Source organism: Mastigoproctus giganteus, chromosome 12, assembly GCF_048544385.1.
Source record: "Mastigoproctus giganteus isolate SK-2022 chromosome 12, ASM4854438v1, whole genome shotgun sequence".
Taxonomy (NCBI): domain Eukaryota; kingdom Metazoa; phylum Arthropoda; class Arachnida; order Uropygi; family Thelyphonidae; genus Mastigoproctus; species Mastigoproctus giganteus.
The window spans coordinates 29908757-29933517 of NC_143586.1; the positions used below are offsets into that span (position 1 = coordinate 29908757).

General features: G+C 34.3%; 1 protein-coding gene across 1 annotated transcript in view; it reads right to left on the minus strand.

Moving 5' to 3' along the window:
• The window catches only part of ENGase (cytosolic endo-beta-N-acetylglucosaminidase), a 62095-nt gene that overhangs the window by 31652 nt on the left and 5682 nt on the right, over positions 1-24761 (minus strand). The window contains exons 2-7 of the mRNA XM_090385697.1: positions 23887-24066; positions 19017-19165; positions 16097-16251; positions 11393-11541; positions 5259-5424; positions 2219-2322 (exon numbers count right to left, since the gene is read on the minus strand). Coding sequence (XP_090241823.1) covers positions 2219-2322; positions 5259-5424; positions 11393-11541; positions 16097-16251; positions 19017-19165; positions 23887-24053 — 890 coding nt within the window. The 5' untranslated portion in view covers positions 24054-24066. The remainder of the gene's footprint in view (positions 1-2218; positions 2323-5258; positions 5425-11392; positions 11542-16096; positions 16252-19016; positions 19166-23886; positions 24067-24761) is intronic.

The window sequence follows — 24761 nt, forward strand, 5'->3', positions numbered from 1 at the left end:
AACAGTGATAGGTAGTTACCATACTTCTGAAGCTCATGGAAACCAAAACTTACAGGACCATAACCATTTTCTATCATTCTTATTAATATTATATATGTACATGTGAGGCTTGTAGTTCTGTGCTCTAAACTGGTTTCTCTGTAAACATTTCTAAATTTGAAAGCATGGGACTACTAAGAGACTGATAATTTCAAATTTTATTTTTTAATACATGCAGTATTGCTGCTAATATTTTTTATGTTAAAGTATAAGATTATTATTTTTTTTAAATAATTATAATAATATTGCATTTTTCGTTTAAAAAATTAACCCATTTAGCCCACTGGCAAAATAATGAAAAAAAAAAAAAAAAGAAGAAGCAGCACAGTGAAATCTGCTTAAAATCAAAAATGCTTGTTTAATAGTTAATGTCTTTTATTTAAATTTTAGTTTAGTTCATTTAAAAAAAAAAGTAGGTAAATTTTATTATAAGCTATAATGCAATTAATCTATAATAAAGGAAAGTTATCTCTTGATAACTTTCCTCTATTATAGATTAATACAGGAAAGTGATGCCTGAATTATATCAAGGTTGCACTGAAGTTTTTGTCGTCAGCAGTAGTGTAGGAATGCCTTGGCATTGGGGCAGGTGCCAAGGGTACCAGTATCAGAAGGGCACCACTTTAGATCTGAGCCAAGCTATTTTGACACCTGAGGCTAGCTGATGAAATGGCGTCCCTAGGTGATCGCATCAAGATGAGAGCAGAGGTGAAAATTAATTTTTGCCAAAGGGTGTGTTTTCAGAGGGCGATTCAAGCCTGCATACATCCTTACATAGCAGCACAGATCTATATGTCATCCAGAACGTAACTTTGAAGGGACCAATCAGGTGGTGAATGCTTCCCCAGTGTATGCTCAAATGCATAGCAGTCTGCAATTCATATGTTCTACGACACTGAATAAGTTAGAAGTTATAAATAATGTGTGTATGATAGTGTTTTTGTGCTTTAAACAAGTAATCACGAATACTGTGATTTGTAATTTAAATAAATCAAATGATGATGCCACTGAAATGGAAGTCCAAGAAAAGGCCCAGCCGATGTTTAAATAATTCATAGAAATACAAATATGAAGGTACTGAAAAAAAAAACAAAGAGGGAAAATGTTTATTTTATTGAAAAAACAAAGATAAAATATATTGTTTTCCGTGCCTCTTATTTGAATCTGGCACGAATAATGTTCCATTTTGCAGCTCAGATGGATTTAGGGACCAAAAACATATAAATCCAAATGCTCTATTTCATGAGAATTCATTACAGCACATAAACAATTTCACAAAATGGAAATTATTAGAATCTTCAAAAAGGTGGATTAATTTACTACGTTGCACAAGCAGCAATAAGAAGTGAAATTTTGAAATTAGCATTAGTAATGATGCAAGAAAACAAGCTTATAAAGAATCAGCCAAAAAAAAAAAAAAAAAAAAAAACACTTCCCATTTCACCTATTCATTCCCTTCAACAGTTTGTCTACTTCTTCATTAAATTTATTTATGCTGTCAACTTCCACAACAACAACAGATGGAAGTTTGTTCCAACTATCAACCACCCACTGGCTAAAGGCAAATTTCTGCACATCTATTCTACAACCGCACAGTATATTCTCAACTTATTATTATTTATTATGATTTTACCAATTATCGAAAAAAGGCATGTAGCTATGAATTTGCCAAGGGTGCCAAAAATCTAGCTATGCCTCTGGTGGTCAGGATCTTCCATTAACCTTTTATATAATATATATTTTCTTGATATTCAACTAGAGAATTTTTTTTCCTAAGAACTTCCTTGATCCTCATTTACTGGCATTTGGTAAATATTGGAAAAAATGCAAATCCCTTTTCCAAAACCAACTCTCTAAAGAAGTATCATTATTTGGAAATCCTTGAACGCATCCCTCCCCCAATGGTGAACTATATATCATAGTGCAAAAAATATCACACTAAACTAAGATTATGACATGGAATCAAAAGTTTAATTTAAAATACTTGAATGAAATTAAAGTAGTGGTTAAAAACAACAGCAAAACTATAGTGACTGTTTATCATGAAAATAATCAAATTATATTAGAAGTCATCAAAATTACATCATAAGTATACACATTAAAATTTCATTATATATTAATAGTTCACAAATTTAGCCATTTTACTAGGGAAAAAACTGTGTATTATTTGTAAACTTACTTGTACTGATTTTCAGTGAATGAATCTTTATCCAGACATTCATAAATCCAGCCTGGAGCAAAAATAGCAACAGAAAGGTGATAACTTCTTGCTACTTTAACTGCCTAAGAAAACAGAAAGAGAAAAGAAGCACAGGATTACATTCACTCTAATTTTAAAACTTAAAATAGTACATCTGCATTATGACTATTATAATTCATTTCCTTATAAATTTTTTTTTTTTGAATGGCAGTTGTTTTTTAAAATTACCTTAAAAATTACCAACCAGTTCCAGTACATGAACTCCTAAAATAATTAAGGAAGAGTGTAATTTAACTGAAAACAGATTTCTAAAACAGCTATAATAATCAAAATTTCACATACAATATTTGCAAATTAATCCACTGGCAGCCACTCCATTCAAACATAGCTTTACAATTTTTAATAGCAAATAACTGTGGCAAAAAAGTTACCTTCTGTGAGTTATTACAGGGTAAGTCACAGCAGATAACTAAAATACATAAATAACAAATTAAAATTAAAGAGAACCAGTAGAGTAATAACGAAAAAACAACTTCCAAGAAGTTCCTTACATAAAAATCAGTATTTATAAGCTATTTAGCTGGATTAATAAAATGCACTAATGAAGCCTTCCCTTGGAATAAAACTGCACATTAGACACTAAAAAAACAAGCAGATTGTATTAAATACACAATTCAGCAAGATAAAAGAATTAAAGAGGATCAAGCTGCTATCCCCTCTTCTATATTTCTTAATACAGGAGAGAATAACATTTCAGAGAGGATTTAATATAATTTTTTTTTTTAACATTACTTCAGTGATACAGGCAACCCCCGTATAACAAGGTACTTCTACAACATGGTACTTATATAATACAGTTTCGCTCTAACATGGTTTGAGAATTGCAGGAAATCTCACATAACACGGTATTTTTGAGCGTTTGTGCTGGGAAAACTCTTCTATTGTTAGATGTAATTTTCAACATTTCCATTCCTTTTTGTGAATCCCTGCTGTTGACTCGCTAGTCGTTATCGCCTTCATGATATTTTTCTAAAGCACATTTCTGGAGGTCACTACCATAAACAATAAAAACAATTTGCAGTTTCTGACTTGTTGGACTTTTCTGTTAGTGTAATCAGAAAAATTATAAAAGGGTAGTCAAGTCGATCTTCTTGCATTTGCTATAGTACTGACAGCTGGAATTCTATGGGTTTTCATGTTATTGTGGTGAAATGTGTTTCCCCTTCCATAAAATATTTGATCATATAAAAAACATAAATAAATTTTCAGAAACTCATTACGCTGTATCTCACTTGTGTCTGTGTATTGTGTTTGTTGCAACTTGTGCATGCTGTGTTCTCTGTTATTAATTGCTTATAATTTTTACTGTTTAAATTTTATAACCAAAAAAAAAAAAAAAAAAAAGCCAATGAACAGAAATATCAATTAGTACGTATTTTTTTAAGTATGTAAGCATAAATTTCTTTTTATTTTGCTAACTGGAAAATATTCTTCTGATTTTCACATATCATTTAAAGCGGGGGTCCACTGTATTTTGTGCTATTGAGCTTGAGACCATAAAAAATAAATGTGACTTCAAAGAGTGTAGCTCGTGACTTTTAAAAAGAGCAGAAGGTACACGAAATCTAGATGCTATAGAAGAGATTGTGCTTAGCAGCGATGAAGAGGAAGAAAATTAAATGAACATACATTATCTAACATATATGAAACTCTTTTCTGACATAAAAGTATCACAGTTTGTAAGTTAAGATGATTGTTCAGTTATTACTAAGTTACTACTAAGTTACTCAGTTATTACTAAGTTACTCAGTTATTACTAAGTTACTATTATAAAAATAAAGTTAAAATATTAGGTTATTACTAATAACCTAACCTAACCTAACCTAACCATAAGAATAAACAAAAGTTTCCAGATGGCTTTGAACACAACTGAGGATTTTAAAAACCTACATATAGTAATGTTTTATACTCTTGTATCCCTGAAGCTTTTGCTCTAAATTTGCATGGGTTTTAAACTCTAAACACCATTTAATATCTCTCATGTTGTTGAAATACTACATCAATAGATAACCATTGTGTTGACTATGGTTATCTACTGATGAGGTGCCAATAAGCACTAAATCAGCTGTCTGGTTGATAGCATGCTATTCAAATAAACAACAATATAATTATCCTTGAAAATAATTCATTTTATCTGAAATGCAAATGCAATACTGAAAAAGTCATGGTGATTATTTTGCAAAGTGCCATCAATGCATTTTATGGCTAACTTAGTTTGTTCATTGCTATTCACACAACTAAGGCTTTTGCTTTAAATTTACTTGAATCCAGAAAGTAAATTTTTTCTAAGTTGTGAAAAGTGAAGTTGTGCCTTTTGTTAGAGAGAATTCATTTTTAAGTAGAGATAAATCTTTTGACATTAATAGATGTAACTAGCCAGTATGGGTAGCATGATGCCAACAATGGAAACACACCAGAAGGAAGAACTGTACTGATGCTGTCCATGTGATTGACATCACTTTATAGAAACCCAGATTATTGAAAATGAACTTCCCCATCCCTTGCAAGGGCAGGGATTTTAATCACAAGAAAGGGAGACTAAGATGGCCTTTATCAGCCTGGAAGCCAGCGTCAGTAAGGAAAATACATGCAAACTATGGAATGACTTTAAAGCCATTATAACAGAAGTCATGAGTAAACATATTCCATTAAGAAATATACAACCTTAGCATACCGAACAGATGAACTTAGTTAATTCCTTCTCAAATGGTAACCAAGAACATGCCATCCATATTAAATAGCATATACTGCTATCAAAGGTCATGCATCAATCCTGAAAATCACAGTATTCCCAATTTTTAAAGGATTACTCACAAGTTTTATGTATGTTTATGTAAACTTGATGCTAATTTTCAATCCTAAAAATAATCAATAATCAATCCTGAAAATTATGGTATTATTAATTTTAAAAGATTATTCATAAGCTTTATAGTAATATCAGGTGAGTAAACTTACTTACAGTATTGGTAGAGAAGCCTCCACCACCAAGACAACCTCTTCCAAATACATCTATTCCTACATAGACATCTAAGTATCGAGATCCTGCCTCTCTTAATGTCATCCTCAGATGTTCCTCTTTCCATGTGTAATTAAGAAATATTCCATCACAACTATTGAAAAATCTCCTGAAAAACAATTTTAAAATTAGCCACAGACATCATGACATACAATATTTCAAAACAATATTTTTGACATATCATGTTCCACAGGGAATTTAAATATTTTAAGAATTGTCAATTAAAACATTTGATAGTTATAACTTAGTACAATATCATTCTCCCTTTAAAATATGTATAATAATATGAAATGAAAGATTATTTCATATGTTACTTTTGTTCTTAGGAATTTCTAGCACATTAACTGTATCAGGCCATAGTGTGTTATCTTATATGATCTGAATAGGGCATTGTTATTATAAGCAAATATATAACCATTATTAAAACACGCTTTGTTGTATAGCTTGAGGAAGACATTTAATGAAATTTAAATCTTCAAACCATTATGGGATTGGATATACAAGCATATGGTGACTACATTATGCTGCACCACATCTTATATGCTGCTTCAGCACATTAGAAAGAGTTCAGCACATTCTGACAGACCAGGCTCATTGATGTTTGTCTACGTTTGGAGATGTCATAATTGGGTAGTCATGCTTGTCTAAGTAGGAGGAGGTGTCAAAATCTGGGATATCATAATATGATTACTTCTTGACTCAAATACTTTTTGAGCAAAGTCAGAGAGGGCTATGTAGTGCATTTCATCAAAGATTAATAGATGCTCGTCACTGTGATCCTTGGACATTAGTTTACATCTGTGAGGTACAATCTTGGACATTAGTTTACATCTGTGAGGTACAATCTTGGACATTAGTTTACATCTGTTGGGATGGTAATTGGGACAGTCATATAGGAAATAGGCCCAATCCTAATCAGCTCAGGTACATTTAGGATCCTAAGTAAGTCCGGGGGGGAGATTGAGGGGAAACTAGGGTTACCTAAGTAGGAGGAGGTGTCACAATCTGGAATATCATACCATGATTACTTCTTGACTCAAATACTTTTTGAGCAAAGTCAGAGAAGGCCATCTAATGCCTTTCATCAAAGATTAATAGCTGCCGTTACTGTGATTTATGGGTCTAATCTTGGACATTAGTCTACATCTATGGGGATGGTAATTGGGGCAGTTATACAGGAAATGGGCCCAATCCTCATCAGTTCCACAGGTATATTTAGGATCCTGAGTGAGTCCCAGCTGACACAACTTTGCATTCAGGGAACCATGCCCTGTAAGCAAAAACGTTGGACAGAGTCCTGGGGCAAACTGGGGAAGGGGAAACTAGGGTTACCTGAGGCAGGAACCTCCTAGTGACTTCCCCTTTGGGTGTTGTTTCATCTACTCTGCCATTGCTGGTAGAGTGTGGTTAGAATTCTTTTTCTCTCTTGCTTTGGGTCAATTTCCAGATTTATGGTAATCCCTAGGATGCTTATTGGGATGGCTTCTAAATCAAGTGGCAGTGCACCTGCTAGGACCTGAAAAGCACGCATGCTAACCATGCAGCATGCCCTGTTATGGTTAACAATATGATACGTTGAGTGGAAATCTAGTTCTGCCCTGTTTCTAACTAGAACAGCCCTGGAGAACCATGTGCCTGCACCATAGGTTATAATTGGGAGGAAGACTGCCTTATAAATAAGTGCAAGCATCCTCCTTTTTAGTCCCTAGCCGGCACAGCTGATTCCTGCAATCATGCCAGAGCATAGTTTCTTCCTTTTTTAGGCAATGTAGGTATAGTGTGGCTAAAATGTCAGTTTGTTATCAAACATAACACCTATGTATTTCAAATTTTGTTACTAGGGCTATTTTTTTTTATCTGAAATTTTGATTTGTGGTCCTTTGGTTAGGTTTCCTTTAGCAGTACTGATTTGGTTTTAGTATTGGATATTACCAGTTTGTGAGTTTTAGCTGAGTTCTGTAGGATAATGAGAGCATGATTTGCCTGTTGTTCTAGGCTGGCTCTTGTATTGGCCTTTACAAGAAGAAAAAAGCGATCTTGTCTGTGCAGCCAGGAATTCGTTCAGAACTAGGTTCCAAAAATAGGGACCTAGTACTGAACCCTGGGGGCATCCTCTGGTAACTGTTCAGGTGAGGCTTTGGTAATGGGTTTTTAATGTTACCTGTCTATTACTAAAATAATTTTTTATGCAGTTATACAGATTCTGTGGGATTCCAGTGTGACGCCATCTCCTGAGTATGCTGGGAAACCATATGGTATCAGATACACCAACAAAGTCAACTGATATGGCCAGCAGATACTTTTCCTGGGTGTTTTCTGCAGCGTTTATGAGGCAATTCATGGCATACTCAGTCCGGCAACCAGGCCTGAAGCCAAATTGTTTGTACAACTGAAGGATGGTATATGGGTAGTAAGTTTCAAGGTGTAGGAGAATTAGTCTTTCCAATATCTTGCCCAGTACTGGCAGCAAGACAATTGGTCTGTATGATTTAGAATCTTCTGGTGGTTTCTCTGGGTTTTTTTTTTTAGTATGAGCTGGAGGTTGGCCAGTTTCCGGGTTGTGGAGGAAATCTCCTTATCCAGGCAGTTATTATAAAATTGTAACAGGTGATGGGAAAGTTTTTCACTAGTTCTTTTATCATCTCTATTTCTATTTGATCATGTCCTGGGCATTTTTTATTGAGTTCTATTAATTGCGGCAGTTAGTTCCTCAAAGTTGAAGGGTGGTTTGTTGGTTATATCTGAGTATTTTCCATTTTCTTCACAAATTTCAGTCTGTTCCTGAGAGAGAGGTTGAGTATCCTCTGGAAACAGTATATTCAAGATGTTATTAATGTCTATCCTCCCAAGTGTATGTAGTTTGTCCAGTAAGGGTGTCTGTGATGTTTAAGTCTCCCTTTGGCAGCTTTGGTAACTATGTGGTAACTCATAGCCCATGGGTCAGCATTACCAGAGGTACCAACAAGAGATTGCCATAATTCATTTTTCTTTTGTGTAATAATGCTTATATAAGAATTTCTCAGGTAGCAATAGTTCTCCCTCAGGGCATTTATCTCAGCTGTTGGCCAATTTGTTCTGGATCACCAGAAATTTTTTCCTTACCTGGTTTACCCTTCGCCAGACATTCTCCAGCTCAGGACACCATCAGAGGACTGCATTCATTCTTGGTTGCATTCTTCTCATTGAGGCTGCAGCTTTTCTGATAGCAACTGTTATTTTTAAAACCTATTCACTTCACTTGGATGAAGGTGATTATTATCCTGTGGGAAAATCCCCATAAGTATGTCAGATATGATTTCTGTATATTTTTCCCAGTTTTCCTTTTTTATATTATACCTGGTTATGTCATAGACAGGAAGTGGGATCTGATCCAGTTGGTGAACCAGCTGAAAGGTGATTGCAACACAGTGGTTGGACATAGTCCAGGCATCCTGTACTTTCCAGTTTGTAAATTTGTAGGCAATGGCATGGGTGGCCATTGTCAAATCAATCATACTCTCATGCAACACACTGTTATACGTTGCAAGATTGTGCAGCTGGTTGATAACAGTGAATGGTGAGGTGTGGGAAAAACGAGAAGAAAAGAGAAAAGAATTTAGTATTAGTATTAGCCATATAGTGCAAGGAAGCTAGAGGCTTTTGCTGCACTGGCCAAAAAAAAAAAAAAAAAAAAGTAATTTTTTAAATTATTATTTTTTTAATTTAAAGTAATTTAGGAGAAGAGAGAACAGTTTAGGAAATATAGACAACAAGGGAAAATTTAATCTACAGACAAGTTGGGAAAATGGATTAGTGAAACAGAATTAACAGATCCTATAAACTAATAAATTATGCCAACTTTTGATCTCTTGTCAAATGCATAAAACTGGTAGAGAGCAGTTATTCATGTATAAAATGAAAGTTGTGCAGAATTCATTATTACAACACAGAATAATAAATAATGTTTACTCTTCTGATGGAATCTCAAACCTATGATAGGATAAAGTAAATCACATTATAACTAGATATAGTTTATGTGGAACTTCATTCTACTATTTGGGATTTCGAATTCAGTTGATATTTCTGGAATAACTCTGAGAATTAAATCTGAGGATACAGGAAGCAACCAGAATTTAACAAGATACCTTGTAAATTTGAACTGGATATTCAAATATGAAAAATGCAATTTTTCTTTTATCACTAAATAGGCCTACAAGGCTGGGACAATTCATGTTGATGATTAAGCTTCACACCAGCCAGAAGAAAAATAAATTTAATACTGTAACTAAAAACACTTTATTTACAATAAAATAAGTATAAAATAAAATAGATATATTTACAATAAAAATATAAATAACACTGATAAAATATACTAAAAACTTAGAAATTAAAAGTGATAAAATTTGCTGTAGCTTTCAGAGGCAGCAGTCTCCTTCCTCAGCAGCATAAGTCTACTGTGCAGCAAATCCTTAAATAGCAGATCCACAGCACACATCACATGGTTCCACGGTTGGAATTTTCCATTTGTGCACTGGGACCGGAAATAGCTCGGGAGCGCACTAGCTGAAACCGTTCATCACGTCCAAGCATGACAGTTTCCAGGAGGGGGGTGTAGACGTACACCCCCTATCCCTATTAATAGTATTGCTAGCTGCCCCAATACGTAAGCTCTCAAGCCATTTACTGTCCCAGAATCCTTGTGCATGATCTGTGATGACAGCATCCTCCGGGGAAATTTGATGTTATTTCTCCCAGAAATGTTCTGCCACAGCAGACTTCCCATAATTTGCGGACTTTATTGCATTTGCATGCTCCCCCAGCCGGTCTTTCAATTGCCGCCCCGTCTCACCCACAATCCGGGCATTTAATTTCGTACACTACCCCGCTGCTGGCTTCTTTGGATATGGGGTCTTTGACTCGAGATATCGCGTTGTGTAACCTCAGACCTGGGAATTGCACACAGCGTATCTGACACTCCCGAATTATACGTGCAATGTGGTCTGACAGGCCCGGATAGTAGGGAATATATGCGGTGCTCACAGGGGCAAACTGCTCATTATGGGTGGACTCTCCTCTAATGGCTCTGTCCAACACCCTCTGGGGGTAGCCGCACTTCTTGAGGTCTGCTGTGACCCGAACAATTTCATTATCTTTATCCTCGGAGGTGCTGCAGTGGGACCCCACCCTGTCTATTAGAGCCTTGACCACACTGTTTTTGTGTTGGCTGGCCTATGCCGAGGTATAATGGGTATACTGACCCCGACACATCGGCTTTCTAAATACCTTGGACTTAAGCCTGTCACCTTCCCTAATTACCAACACGTCAAGGAATGGCAAGGTTCCCCCATTAGTGCCATAGTGGCCAATTTAGCTATGGAAGAGTTAGAAGCCAGGATTTTTGGGGATTTGGAATTTCCCATGCGCAGTTGGAGGAGATATGCTGATGACACATTCTCCATTATACAAAGAGGGAGGGAGGATCAGGTACTTAATGTACTTAATAGTTTCTCCCCTTTTATCAAATTTACTTCGGAGGTGGAAGCAGAGGGAACCTTGCCATTCCTTGACGTGTTGGTAATTATCTTAGTTATATTATCCTTTAAAAAATGCAAATAATATCCTGTTCAATATATCTAAAGGGGTCATCCAAGCCTTACCAGTACTGCAGCTGCAATAAACCTTTCTCCAAATCTGTATGATTAGATAAACTCTAGTGGGATGGTCAACAGAACACACAGGATTTAATTTAGCTCATAACAATCAATATAAAACTCTGAAAAATAAGTTATATAAGTAAAAAAAAGATGGGGGAACAACACAATGGCCACTATAATCACAAAGAATAAAAGCAAAGCATGTCTGTGCTTAGATTTGTAATAAAGACTAAAAAAGCTTGTCCTAAATGTAAAAGAAATGTTAATTAACAGATATTTATAATTAATTAAAATATATTTAATATACATAATTATATATAATTAATAATATGAATATAAAGTTATATAGCAAGAGCTTCCTTATTGTTAATAAATTAGTGGTTTGATCAGTAATGCTGATAAAAACCACTTTCATGTGGATTATGATAACTAACTATTACTCACTTATTAAGTTCATTGAGGGCATTTTGCCACTTCAACTCCCCAGTTTCAATGATGCTGTCATACCAGATAACAAGAGAGTTAGGGATGGTTGTATGCATCATGTCTGTCAAAACACATATAAATTCTTCAAGAAGACAGATGAATTCAGGCTAAAGAAAAAAACACTCGTTGATGCTGATTGATTTATCAAATATTTTTAGACCAGTGTTATTCCAAAAGTAATGCATACTGATCATGCTCATTCCATATGCTTGACTGACCAACATTTATCAGAATAATAATTTGCAGTTTAATCTCAACATTAGTGTGTTTAAAACAGCATTCCTACATTTGAATGTTTGTGCAGAGAGCAAGTTATTACTATAAATAAAGGAATGGTTGTTCACAAAAATTACACATGTACACCAACCGTTGCTGAAATAATTACTTTTAATTTACTTTAATACTGTAAAATATACATAGAACTAAAATAACAAAACTTTTCTTTAAATTAATGTAGAATGAAAATAAAATCTATTTACAATAAATATAAAAATATATATAAAATTTATAAGAATTTATGAAAATAAAGGATAAAATGATGAAATTAAAACCACTAAAATACCGATAAAACAATGAGACTAAAACCGCTAAAATCCTGAAGCTTCAGAGGCATCCGCCTCCTTTCTCAACAGTAAGATTTTTATGGTACAACACATCCTTAAATAACAGCAGGCTCACGGCTCTCAGCACGTGGTTCCACAGGAGCATGGGCAGTATTCTCTTCATGTGCACTGGAATCAGAAATAGCTCGGGAGCGTGCCAGGCGCAACCGATCATCCCGCCCGAGAATCACCGCCTCAAAGAGGGGATGAATACGAATTCCCATCTCTGTTAATGGTATTGTTCTCAGAAGAACAAATCCGCAAGCTCTCAAGCCACTTGTGGTCCCAAAACCTATGTGCCTGGTTGACGATGACAGCTTCGTCTGGGGAGATCTGATGATGCTTCTCCCAAAAATGTTCTGCTACAGCGGACTTCCCATAATCCGCAGATTTTATAGCATTCATGTGTTCCCCCAGACAATCTTTGAACCGCTGCCTCGTTTCACCAACATAACACTCCTCACAATCCGAGCATCTAATCTCATAAACAACCCCACTACTAACATCCCTTGGTATGGGGGTCCTTAACCTGAGACACAACTGTGTGCAGCCTCCGTCTGGAAGTTGCACACAGCGTGCCTGACAGTCACGTAATACAAGTGCTATACGTTCTGCTAGGCCTGGATAGTAAGGAATGTATGCGGTGGCAACCGGTGTGAACGGCTCTCTTTGCTCAACTTCCACTCCTCTAATAAATTTGTCCAAGATCCTCTAGGGGTAACCACATTTCCTGAGGTACGCTGTAACTCATATAATTTCTTCATTTCTATCGTCGGTGGTGCTGCAATGGGACCCAACCCTATCCAACAATGCTTTAACGACACTGTTCTTATGATGGTTGATTTGGGCCGTGATTAATTAAACCATTGCTGAAATAATTAAAAGTAATTATTTCAGCAATGGTTGGTGTACGTGTGTAATTTTTGTGAATATGAATTTTCCCAACCCCAGAGGCCTATTTGAAGAAAGGAATGGTTGAGTGGAAGAAGACAGGGTGGTCATCAATGGGCACTGTTCTTTGCGGAGTTTGCTGGGTCCACTGTTTTCTCTATTTTTATTAATGACAGTAATCAGGTTATGCTACTACAACAAGAACTAGAAAAATTAGGCAGATGGGCTGAGACTAGTAATCGAAGTTTAATATTAGAAAATGCAAGGTACTGCAACAAACTGCTATGTGGGTAGAAGTAATCTCAGATTAATGTAACAAATGCATGGTACCATACTCAGGTTAGTGGAAAATGAAACAGGCCAGGGGTCAGATATGAAGTTCTCTGAGCAGTGCAGACAGGCTGCCAGGATAGTTCATGGGATTTGGAGGTCATTATCTCATTGTATAGAGCAATGGTTAGGCCACATCTTGAGTAGCGAATACAGATCTGGAGGCCTCATTTTAGGAAGGATGTAGATCTGCTGGAATGGGTGCAGAGAAGGGCAAAGTAATTGGCGAGGGGAACAGAAGGGTGCTCTTACAAAGAAAGGCTTCAGTTCTGCAAACTGTAGCATCTGGAGACTAGGCAACTGCAAGGTGATCTTAATTGAGGTGTTTAAGAATAGAGTGAGCAAGTTTGCTGATGGCATTTTTCACTTTGCTCAGACTACACATATGAGGGGGCATAAATTCAAATTGAAGAAGGATGGTTGTAGAAGAGTTGTGCATTAGTTTGCCTTCAGTTAGCAAGCAGTTGACTGTTGGAACAAACTTCCATCTGTGTTGCTGTGGAAGTGGATAGTTTGAATAAATTCAAAGAACTAAACAAACTACTGAAGGGGATGGACAGGTGATGTGGGAAAGTTTTTTTTGGTTGATGCTGTTTAAGCTTGCTTTCTTGCATCATTTGCCACTACTAATACTAAATAGCAGTCAAAAATTACCTGAACATTGGGAAAAAATTAAATGGCGTGAAGGAGACTGCATTGGAGGTTTTTAATGTAAATTATGTTATAAAATAAATTAATTTTAAATTAACTGCTTTTGTGCATTACTTTTGGAATAACCATATTAGCATATACTTCTTATCTTAAAATGTCTACAAAACTTATGGTAAAAACTAATAAACTAATGTCATTGCAAGGATGGAAAGTCGCAAACCAAGCTAACCATTTGAAGTGAAAGGGCCAGGTTTGAATCCTGTCAACAAGAGAAACTTATTTAGGCCTTTGTAGGTGGGACTGAGTTAGCCCAACTGACAGAGGCGTGTCTAGTTTTTTAAAGACCTTTTCAGTCTTAGTCGTTCTTGTGTCAGAACGACTCAGGTTGAGAACGACACAGAGGAGCAACAATATCAGTCAGAGGCACAAAAGGGTATATGGGTGCTCCCCAACTTATGGAAATCTGACTTTACATAAAAAAAATTCTAAACAAAAAAACCTACAAGCACTTTTGTATGGAATCAGCTGTAATTGGCAACTTCAAAGATGCCTACAGTCCTAGTTGCCAGTGGGAACTTTCCAAGGATCCCAGACAATAACATTTCCAATGTACATAGCTCACCACGACTTATCACTTGATGTGCAATGACTTGTATGTATCTAAAAAGGAAGCTTCTTGACAAACTATTTCTAATTTTGTCTTATTTTACACCCCGTTATTTATACTGTTGTTGCCTTGCAGATAACTGTTTCTGTTTTTATTATTATTGTGTGTTATCCCAGTCAGTAGAAAAGCATGTAAGTGGGCTTGGCAATGATAGTTGCTGTTGTAATAGGGTTTTAGGAGCATCAGTGTTAAGGCCTTATTGCTCCATATATATACTGTCTGTAAATGTGTGTTCTCTGGTCAATATTCTGTTTGCTGGATGAAAAACTTGCATTTCCAGGAGAAAAAATCATGTAATATATAATTACGTTACAGAAAAAATTTGAAATTGCAAAAATGTATGAAGGTGGAAAGACAATAAAGACCATTTCACATATTTTAAGGCTGGACACATCCACTGTGCATAAAACGGTGAAAGACAAAGAACGAATAAAAGAACATGCAAAACGTTCTGTGCCTTCAAAGTTTACTATGAGAAAAAGAAGGCACTGTGCATAAAACGGTGAAAGACAAAGAACGAATAAAAGAACATGCAAAAAGTTCTGTGCCTTCAAAGTCTACTGTGAGAAAAAGAAGGCATTTGTTCAACCCTCCCTACTTAAATTCATTAGAAAGACTGAGCGACTTCCTCAACTTGCAAATTCTCCGACTCTAACTTCAGCACCATACTTCTAAGGGCTTTCCACTTCTTCAGCTATTTCAGAGCCAGAAGAGGTGGCTGATACTCATGATGTGATAGCTTTCTCTTTGAACCTTATCCTCCTCCAACTAATACCAGTGTCACATATACCTTCCCCCCATACACACTGGAAATAAGTTGTATGTATACATACTTTAAAAGTTTTATTTTTTAAATAATATTTTAATGCATATGTTATGAATATATAATTGTAATATAAAATTTCTATATAAAAAATGATTTTTTAAATTGCAGACTTATGTTTATTTATATAAAAATTTTGGATAGTTTCTGAGTTACGTAAAATTTTGACTTATGGACAGGTTTCTGAAATGGAACCCTTACATAAGTCGTGGAGCACCTGTATTTGCCAAAAAAAAAAAAAAAAAAAAAAAGACCAATTCTGTAAATTTTGTATCGTATAGCAGGTAGATAAGAAGGAAGGGTTATTTGGTTTTTTTTAGGAGCATTAGCAACTAAGGCCATATTGCTCCGGGATATGCGGTGGTCATTCCCTGAATGACCTTTCCGCATCCTCCGTATTTGGTGGTGACGGGCTCGAACCCCGGTCTAATCAAGAAGCGTGTGCTACGCACTGCTGCTCCTTCCCACCTGGCTACGGAGGCGCCAGAAGGAAGGGACAGAAAACTAAGGTATTGTGAGAAAAGATGAAGAATGAGGTTATGGCAGAATAATTAAGATCGAATGTAGTATAATTACAAGAGAAGTTTGAAACTGGAAATTTTAAGCTAAAATTCATATCCTCTTAATAAAGTTGTAGTAATTCAAGTTTAGATGATTAACTTAAATATGATGTTTTTATATAAAGGCATGATATATACCTGAATTTTATTCTCAATATTTAACAACCATCCATCAAATCCATAGAACTGAGCAATTTTTACTAACTGAGATGATAACTGAGAGATAGATTTTCTAGACTTCAGAAAATTTTGGCATATGACTTCTCCTTTTTTCCATTCTGTTATGATAGTTCCTAAAAGTACAATAACAGCCATACTATACATCAAAGAAACAATTAAAAATATAAAATTTTCTATTGAAACATTTGTTAGGAACAGTTATACAAGTGCATGATGGTAGAAGAAAAGAAAAATGAAAACTAATATATTTTTCCTTACACAATATGCACCTCAAAATAACTGTTCCCTTGTATGGTCTATTTTAATATTCATAGGTTCAACAGCATTTTTCTGAGTAGTAGAAATCCAAATGCATTTATTGTGAAATTAAGAATTTGCACATTGCAATAATTTATATTAAAAGAAAAAAGTCACAATAATTTAGTTAGCAGTAGATTGGTAGGTAAGCAAACAGGAATAGAAGCAAGTCCTAAATCAAGATGTCTGGATCATTTATGCTTTTCCTTGGCAAGATACAAAGGCAGTTCAAATTAGATCCAGACAAATGTTGGACCCAAGCTGCCAATTAAGATATTGTAGAGGTGTTATTAAAATTAAGATCCTAGAGTGGCATACTATCAATGCTGCTCACTGTTATGATATCCTAAATAATTGTCTCAAAGCTGTATATCATAATTGGTTAAATGATGAGCATGTTTTCTCCAGAACAACTCATCCTCAAATGGCAGCTGTGACTGCTATAACATTGAAAGAGACCGGATGGGAAGTATTTCCACATCCTCCCCATTATGTATACCGGGCTATGCTTGATTATAACTTTTTATTTATAACTCTGAGAGAACCTCGGATGCCACATATTTCACACATAGCAAAATAAAGTATGAGATGCACATGACTAACTACAATTTTAAAGTATACTTCCTTCAAGACTGGCATTAAGAAGCTTCCATACTGTCAGTAGCTTGGTATAATTAAAAAAAAACAGAATTCTGGTCAGCACTGAGCATAACATCACACTCATAATGTGTCTACATTTGAATGTTTAGGTAAAATCTGAACTACCCTCATCAAAAACTGGTTAAAAAAAAAAACAGAAGATAAATTTAGTATAAAGGTTATTATATCTATATGGAATTGGTAAAACTTATCCATTTCAAGATTTATCTTTTTATCTGTGTGGTGTGCTGAACTAAAAATGAATTAAAACAAAATGAAAATTAAAAATTGATACGATTATCCTTTGAGAAAAGTGTTCCAATATGTCAGAAAAAGTACAAGGAACAGAAATATCCTTGATCTGGCTATCACCAAGGAGCTAAGCAAAATCAACAATACATAACAGTGCGGGAACTGATAATGGAGAGTGACCATAATGCCATAAAATGACATTAGAATTTTGCTACCCAATGGAAAATGTGAATGTTTCAATTTCAAGATGGGAACTACAGCAGACTGCAGTATCTCTTCAGCACTGTTAACTGGGGTGGCAACCATATGCTGTTGGAAATGAAGACATCAGGAAAAATGTTTAAAAGATTTATACTATAAACCACAAACATATTCATTCTGTTGGTAAGTACTACAAAAGAAATATGACAAAATGGATGAAAAGAGGAACCAAAAGGTTTACAGGGTTCTGAGCTGGATATCATCATTCTTCTCTTTCTTGGTGATTTCCTTCTACCTCTCTCTCTCTCTCTCTCTCTCTCTCTCTCTCTCCCCTTTGGGTAATTCAGAATTTTTTTTTTTTTTTGCCTGGTGCAGCATAAGCCTCAGGCTTCCTTGCACCATATGGCTAATAATAATAATAATAAAGAAAATAAAAAAAAAGCAGGAGACAGTTACAGATTATCATGAGAGATTGAATCATATTACAATTATAAGTATGTATGTAACAAAATCACTGATGAGCATATCCAAAAGTTGATTACAAGAAATTACTGATGAGTAATACAGCCAAAAATTGAGCACAAGAAATCATTGATTAGAAGTGCAGCTAAAAGTTGAGTACTGTACAAGAAATCACTGAAGGTATCTATAGCAATAATTTCAGCCACAAATGCAAAAAAGAAGAGAGCAAATCACAGTTAAGGACCAAGATTATGTATAGATCTCTAACCTGCACATTATATCTGAACAGTATTGCAGTCTTTGATGAATATCTACTGATTTAGGCCTTCCTTCAATAAATATCCGATTATTGCTTTACCTTCTCATTGATTCTATGGATACTATCTTGCAGTATGAATAAACATATGCACAAGCAGTTAATATACAGCAGGGCAAAAATGACACCAACCATTATTGTTGTTTATAAGACACTGAAATTACCTGTCAAATTTGAATTACTCTTGCATTATAAAATATAATTAACACAAACTTAGTTTTTTAACTTTCACTAGCAGACAACTCCACTTGTTTGAAGTGAAAATAGAGTATGCAAATTACTAGACTCCTTTGTTATACTATTTCAATATTTAAAAAATAAAAAAGGTTTTAAATTATCCATCCAATTTGTGCTGCAAAATACTTCAATCTTCTGTCACAGAAATTTCTTACTATTAGAGATTCTACATTACACAATATCAGGAAGGTTAAAAACAGACAAGCACTTTGATAATCTCTGACTTGCAAAATGAAAATAGGAAATTAAGCAAGCTAAAATAAGAAAATGATTGTTTTTTTCCAATCCCAAATGCTAAGCTGTATAACCAAATTTATGCATTTTTGGAAGATATGTATAACAAATATTTCAATTCAGCCAAGACACCTAATAACTGTGACTAGGTCTAAATTTTTAGTAAATAATAATAAAAAAACAAAAAAAAAAAAATGATACTTCAGGAGAGATCCATATAAATACAGATGCAAAACATACCTAGCACACGAGTGCCATTCCTGTGTGCAGCATTTATCCATCCATAAGGAGGAATGGTAACAAAATAATGACTAAAGTATACAAAACTATCAACATTGGCCCAGTGAAAAAATCTATAACATCCAGTCTTTTGCACTCCTTGTTGGAACCTAAACATAAAAGTTTAGCATGAGAAATGTATGCAAAAAAGAGAATATACAGATTCAATAAAAATATAGATTTGTGTGATCAGTTTAAACATTTATGTATGCAATTATATATAATTGCACATATATTATGTTAATATATTATCATATATAAATACATTATATATAGCCTTAACACCAATTTCAACTATTTTATTAATAATTAATATAAATTAGTACAAATTCCAACTATTTAATATTATTAATACAAATTAATGCTAATACTAATTTCAAGGTGAGGTTACTATTATAATTTATTAAATCAAAATTAAAATTTTTAGATAATCACCTTTATCAAAAAAAATATATTGGGGGACACGGACATATTCTTTTAGCATGCATTTCAATTCTTGCACAGCATTTGTTTGGCAGCTACTAATCGGTAAGCACATACGGTTAGTTCTGCTATAACGCACATTTTTGAAATGCGAATTTGCTCCAATGCGACTGATATATTAGGGAACCATGCGAATATAACGCGATTTTAGCATTGGCTCATGTGCGATTCTGTCTGCGAGTAATACCAGGTCAATGCAAAATGCAGCACCAAGCTGAACATAGTGACCTGCACAGCAATACCTACAAGTTTATGAAGCTTAAAAAATGTCAAATCTGTGAGGGCTATATTTCCCATTTACTGTAGTTGTATCGGTCGGAGACACACTGTTGTCATTTGCTGTATTCACAAGATAACACGTGATACTGTAGGCCAACTCATGTTTTCAGGAGCTCATATTTTTCTGTTCAAACAGAAATTCATGAGGTGCAACAGCGTGAGTGGAGGAGCACATTTCTGGAGGTCACTATCATAAAACAATAAAAACAATTTTCAGTTCAGTGCAATCTAATTATAAAATCTAATTATTTTTATGTTATTATAGTGAAATGTGTTTCCCCTTGCACGAAATCATCAATCATGTAAAAAACATAAATTTTCAGAATCTTCTCTTCATTCCTATGTTTTAAACTTCGTAAACTTGTTACTCCGTATCTCACTTGTGAAATTTGTGCATGCCGTGTTCATCATTATTGATTGCTTATCTTTTTTACTGTTTTAAATTTTACAATCCAAAAAAAAAAAAAAAAAATGTCAGTGAACAGAAATATCAATTAGTATGTATATATTACAGTACTATATTTACTGTAATATTTATTTATTTTTTAGAAATCTAAAATGCTTAAATCTGTGTCAGAAAATTTTATTGGGTTTCTAACTTTTTTTAGTGTTTCACTTATCACACTGAACATTTTTTTTGAGTGCTCTGCCCCTATCCCTATTTTTCCCATAAGCCTGTTGTTTTTAATGTGCGAAATACCATAATGCGGAGATTTTTAGGAACACATGTACCACGTTATAGCAGAACTGACTGTACATTACAATCTTCTTTATTTAAATTATGTTACTATCTGGGCCAACAGTCCCTTTATACTAGGCTACATCAAAATGAATCCTTTCATAGTGTAAAATAAATTATTTAAAGATTTATGTGCACAGAAAAACAGCTAGTAATTAAGCTAATTACTTATTATTTGTGTAATGGTGGGTGCTGACCCCAGACAAAGTGCTTATTAATGTGCCAAGATGGCAATTACCATTAGTTTTAAATTTAGTTTTAAAAATTTTGTCGTCTTCTCCCTTATTCAGTGCACATAAATTTCTGTATCACACACTGTTGTTTTACATTACAGTGTTGGGTATTACTAACTAATATCAACTATCATCATTTTACTGTAAAAATAGCTGGTGCTGTTCTGCTTTATGGATGGCAAAGCTTGAAAATGTAATTTTAAATTTATATAAAAAATACTCTAGCTTACCAAAAGTATTTATATATTTAATTATATATATTATTACAAGTATATTATATATATAAGGTGATATATGGTATTAATTATAAGACCAAAAAAGAGGGGAATACTCCATCCATGCAATGGATGAATATTAGAATTTTGACAAATAAAGGGTTATGGAACTTACATCTTAAAGTTCTAAGCAGTTTAAAAAGAATGTAAAGGTATAATTTCATCAATGTATTGAGAAATGGGTGCTGTGCTGTGCTGTTAGTTTAGGTTGCCAAGCCCAGAAGATGCTAGAAAAGCAGGAAGGAAAAAATAGAATGCAATAAAGAACCCATACCAAAAATAAAAAAATTAATTTGAGATCAATATTAACATTTCAAAAATTAGAATTAACTATAAAAAGACGTTCAGTAGCATTAACGTATAGATAAGACCAAAAGTTTTTATCCATCACAATAAGCAACTGGCAAGGTCTAGAAATAAAATCTATCATAAAATACTAATACTACTAACAATCCTAAGGATAGACTATCACAGCTATACTAATGCTACAGCACCTATTTCTCAGCATCCTTGATAAAGATATATATATATATTCTTTGTTCTGTGATATCATTGATCTTTCAATGATGTCACAGACCTTGGTTTGTTGATGAGTCCATGCATATATTTTTTTAACAGTCTTTTGGTTATGTTCAAAATTTGGCACTCCATACTTCGCTGTGTGACCTTCAGTCTCAGTAAAGCTTTGACAGTCAATATCTATGTTTCACAACCATATGTTAGGACAGGGAGATACATTATCAAAAACTTTTTGTTTGAGACAGAGTGGCAAGTTTGTCTTCAAGGCTATATTAAGTTTTCCAAATGCTTACCATACCAATTTTATGTGCCATTCAATTTTCCTCATGATATTACCATCTGTTAAAATTTCTTGTCCAAGGTAAACAAACCTTCCACTTCTTCTAGTTCTTGTCCACTAGCCATGATTTTCTTTGGTCTGGTGAATTTGTTGAACATAACCTGTGTTTTCTTGAAATTCGTCTTCAAACTGAACTTCTTGCTTTCATACTGCAATTCAATGTTTTGTGCAATTCTTCCAGTTCATTGGAAAAGAATGAAAATGAATGAGAATCTGCAAATTGTAGGTGATTTAGGTAATCTCCATTTATCCGAAGTCCTTTATTATTCTAATTTAGCTTGAAAAAATTTCTTCTAAACAGGCAGAAAATAGTTTTGGGAAGATTGTGTCTCCTTATTGGATGCCTTTTTCTATGTTGATTTGAACTTTATTATTGTTGACCCATACTGATGCAATCGCCTTTTCATATATTAATTGGAGAATATCGATGGCAGCTCTGTCTACACCTTGGTTGATTATTGCTTGTTTGTAACCGAGTTGAATGCTTTTTCATAGTTGATGAAGGCTACACATAATGGAAGGTTGTATTCATTATGCCGCCTATAACTTGTGCATTGTTTGGATGTGATTCATTGTACTAAAGCCACTTCTGAACCCTGCTTGCTCTTTGGTTGTGTTGCATCAAGTATTGTGCCTATTCTTCTTAAAAGTATCTTTGTGAAAACCTTGTAGACAACTGTCAACAGGCTTATTGGTCAATATTTTTTTAAATCTGCTTTGTCACAAGCTTATAGGATTATGTGTGATCCTTTACATCTGCAAAATAAACATCTCTAGGAGTATGTGATCTGATGATGTTACCAATTTTTGCAGGGGCCAACAGATCTGTCAGTAAGGAAATCCTTATTGAAATGTCTATTGTTTAACACAGTATCACCTTCATTCTTTTATTTTTTAAAATAAATACTGCATGACCAATAAACAAAATGCATTTTTATATATTGCTGACCACAAAAATATATTTAATGAGAAATATTCACACATAGCCACATTACTAGAGTTTTCAATGGTGATGTGTTCTGAACACACTGTGTACCTATTCATGTTATAAAACTACAATAAGAAAATGCCATTTTGTAAAGCAATACTGATAATACCTTAAACATTTTTCTTACAAGTAGAAAATTTCTTCTGCATCATGATATCTGTATCCACAAATATTAAGGATAAGCTATTGTAAATGCTTTTCAGTTATTCTAGGAATTAGCCTGCTCGCAAATAGGACAATAAATATTTTGACTATAATCCCTGTCTGTTTCAGATATCTTCATAAAGACCAAGAAATTATTACATGCAATAAAACTATTTTTTGAAAAGACACTATGAATCATTTCGATATGGAGAATACAAAATTCACATCATGGCAATAATAGTTATTCAATAATAGCTGGCAATAAAACATCATTAAAATTGATAAAATTGACAGGCATCAATTTATTGCTCAAATTATAATATGAAATGAATTATATTTTTGCCAAAAATTTTTGAGTTCCCCTGAGAGAGAGAGAGAGAGAGAGAGAGAGAACTAGAAGGGAATCACCGAGAAAGAAGAATGACGATCCACACCCAGGGTCCTGATCCAGCTCAGGACCCTAGGTGTGCCAAGCCCATACTCACCAGATGTGAGCCCCTGGGGTTTAAACAAAATACAAATTTATATTACAATTTAATTAAAAAGAATATGCATTCATTTTTAATGAACAGCAGGGGAAAGAATATACCATATCCTTAAGTAAGCAAACCCTTATGCTTTCTGATAGTGTTCAAACTTTGAAACACACCTTTCATATTATCTGAACAGTAAAATTATAAAAATTAAACAGTCACTATTTTAAATAACATATTTATTTTAAAATGCAAAAATGTACACTTCTTTTTGTCATCCATCAAACTCAAAACAGCAAATAAAACACTTTGAGAAACCTTAAATCTATTCTGTGCTAAATGAAGGGAAAAAAGTTACCTGTCATCTAGGTATCCTCCCATCATATCATGACACACTATAGTCCGTGGAAGGCCCTTTCGAAATGCACATTTCCTAATGGGCTCTGCCTTATATATGACATCTTTTGGTTGCCATGATAACACTTCTTCTAATGTTTTGAGTGGGCAACATTCAGTGAAAGACATGGTTTAAGTTATTCTAAAATAAAAAAAATAACAAAACAGCAAAAACTTTTGTAAATGAACACAATTCATTATATGAAAAATTTCATCATTGCATACACAAATACTGAATACCAAGGAAAACACTATTCCCAGCTGTGGGGCATCATGTTCCTCAGAAAAGGCTGTGAATGAGAAATCTACATTTGAAGGGTTTATTGTATAATAGCAGAATTGGAAGGGGTTACTTTTCTTAATCACCCAAATTTCACCCTTAAAAACTTATAACCAAACTACAAAGAAGCATTTTCCCAAACGGATGTCAGATGAACTAATGAGACTCGTGGCAGAGAAGAAAAATGCATGGGATGCACATAAATTGTCAGGCCACACAGAAGCCTATGGTATATACAAGCTAGTCTGTAATCAAGTCACAAAGGAGGTTAGGCAAGCAAAGGCAGATTATGAAAAATCTTTCACAAAGGATGCAAAGACTCCTTCACTTATATAAACTCTAAAAGGAAGGGGATGAATCAGATTGGTCCATTTGATATCAATGGTTTGACTGTAGATGATCATTCTAAGATAGCTGCCGAACTAAATGAGTATTTTGCATCTACATTCACATGAGGAGTTATTCAAGGAGGAGAGGGCCAAATGTTTATCAAACTCTTAACAGGGAGTTAAATGATTTTATAATAACTGAGAGCAAAGTGGAGGAGAAATTGTTGA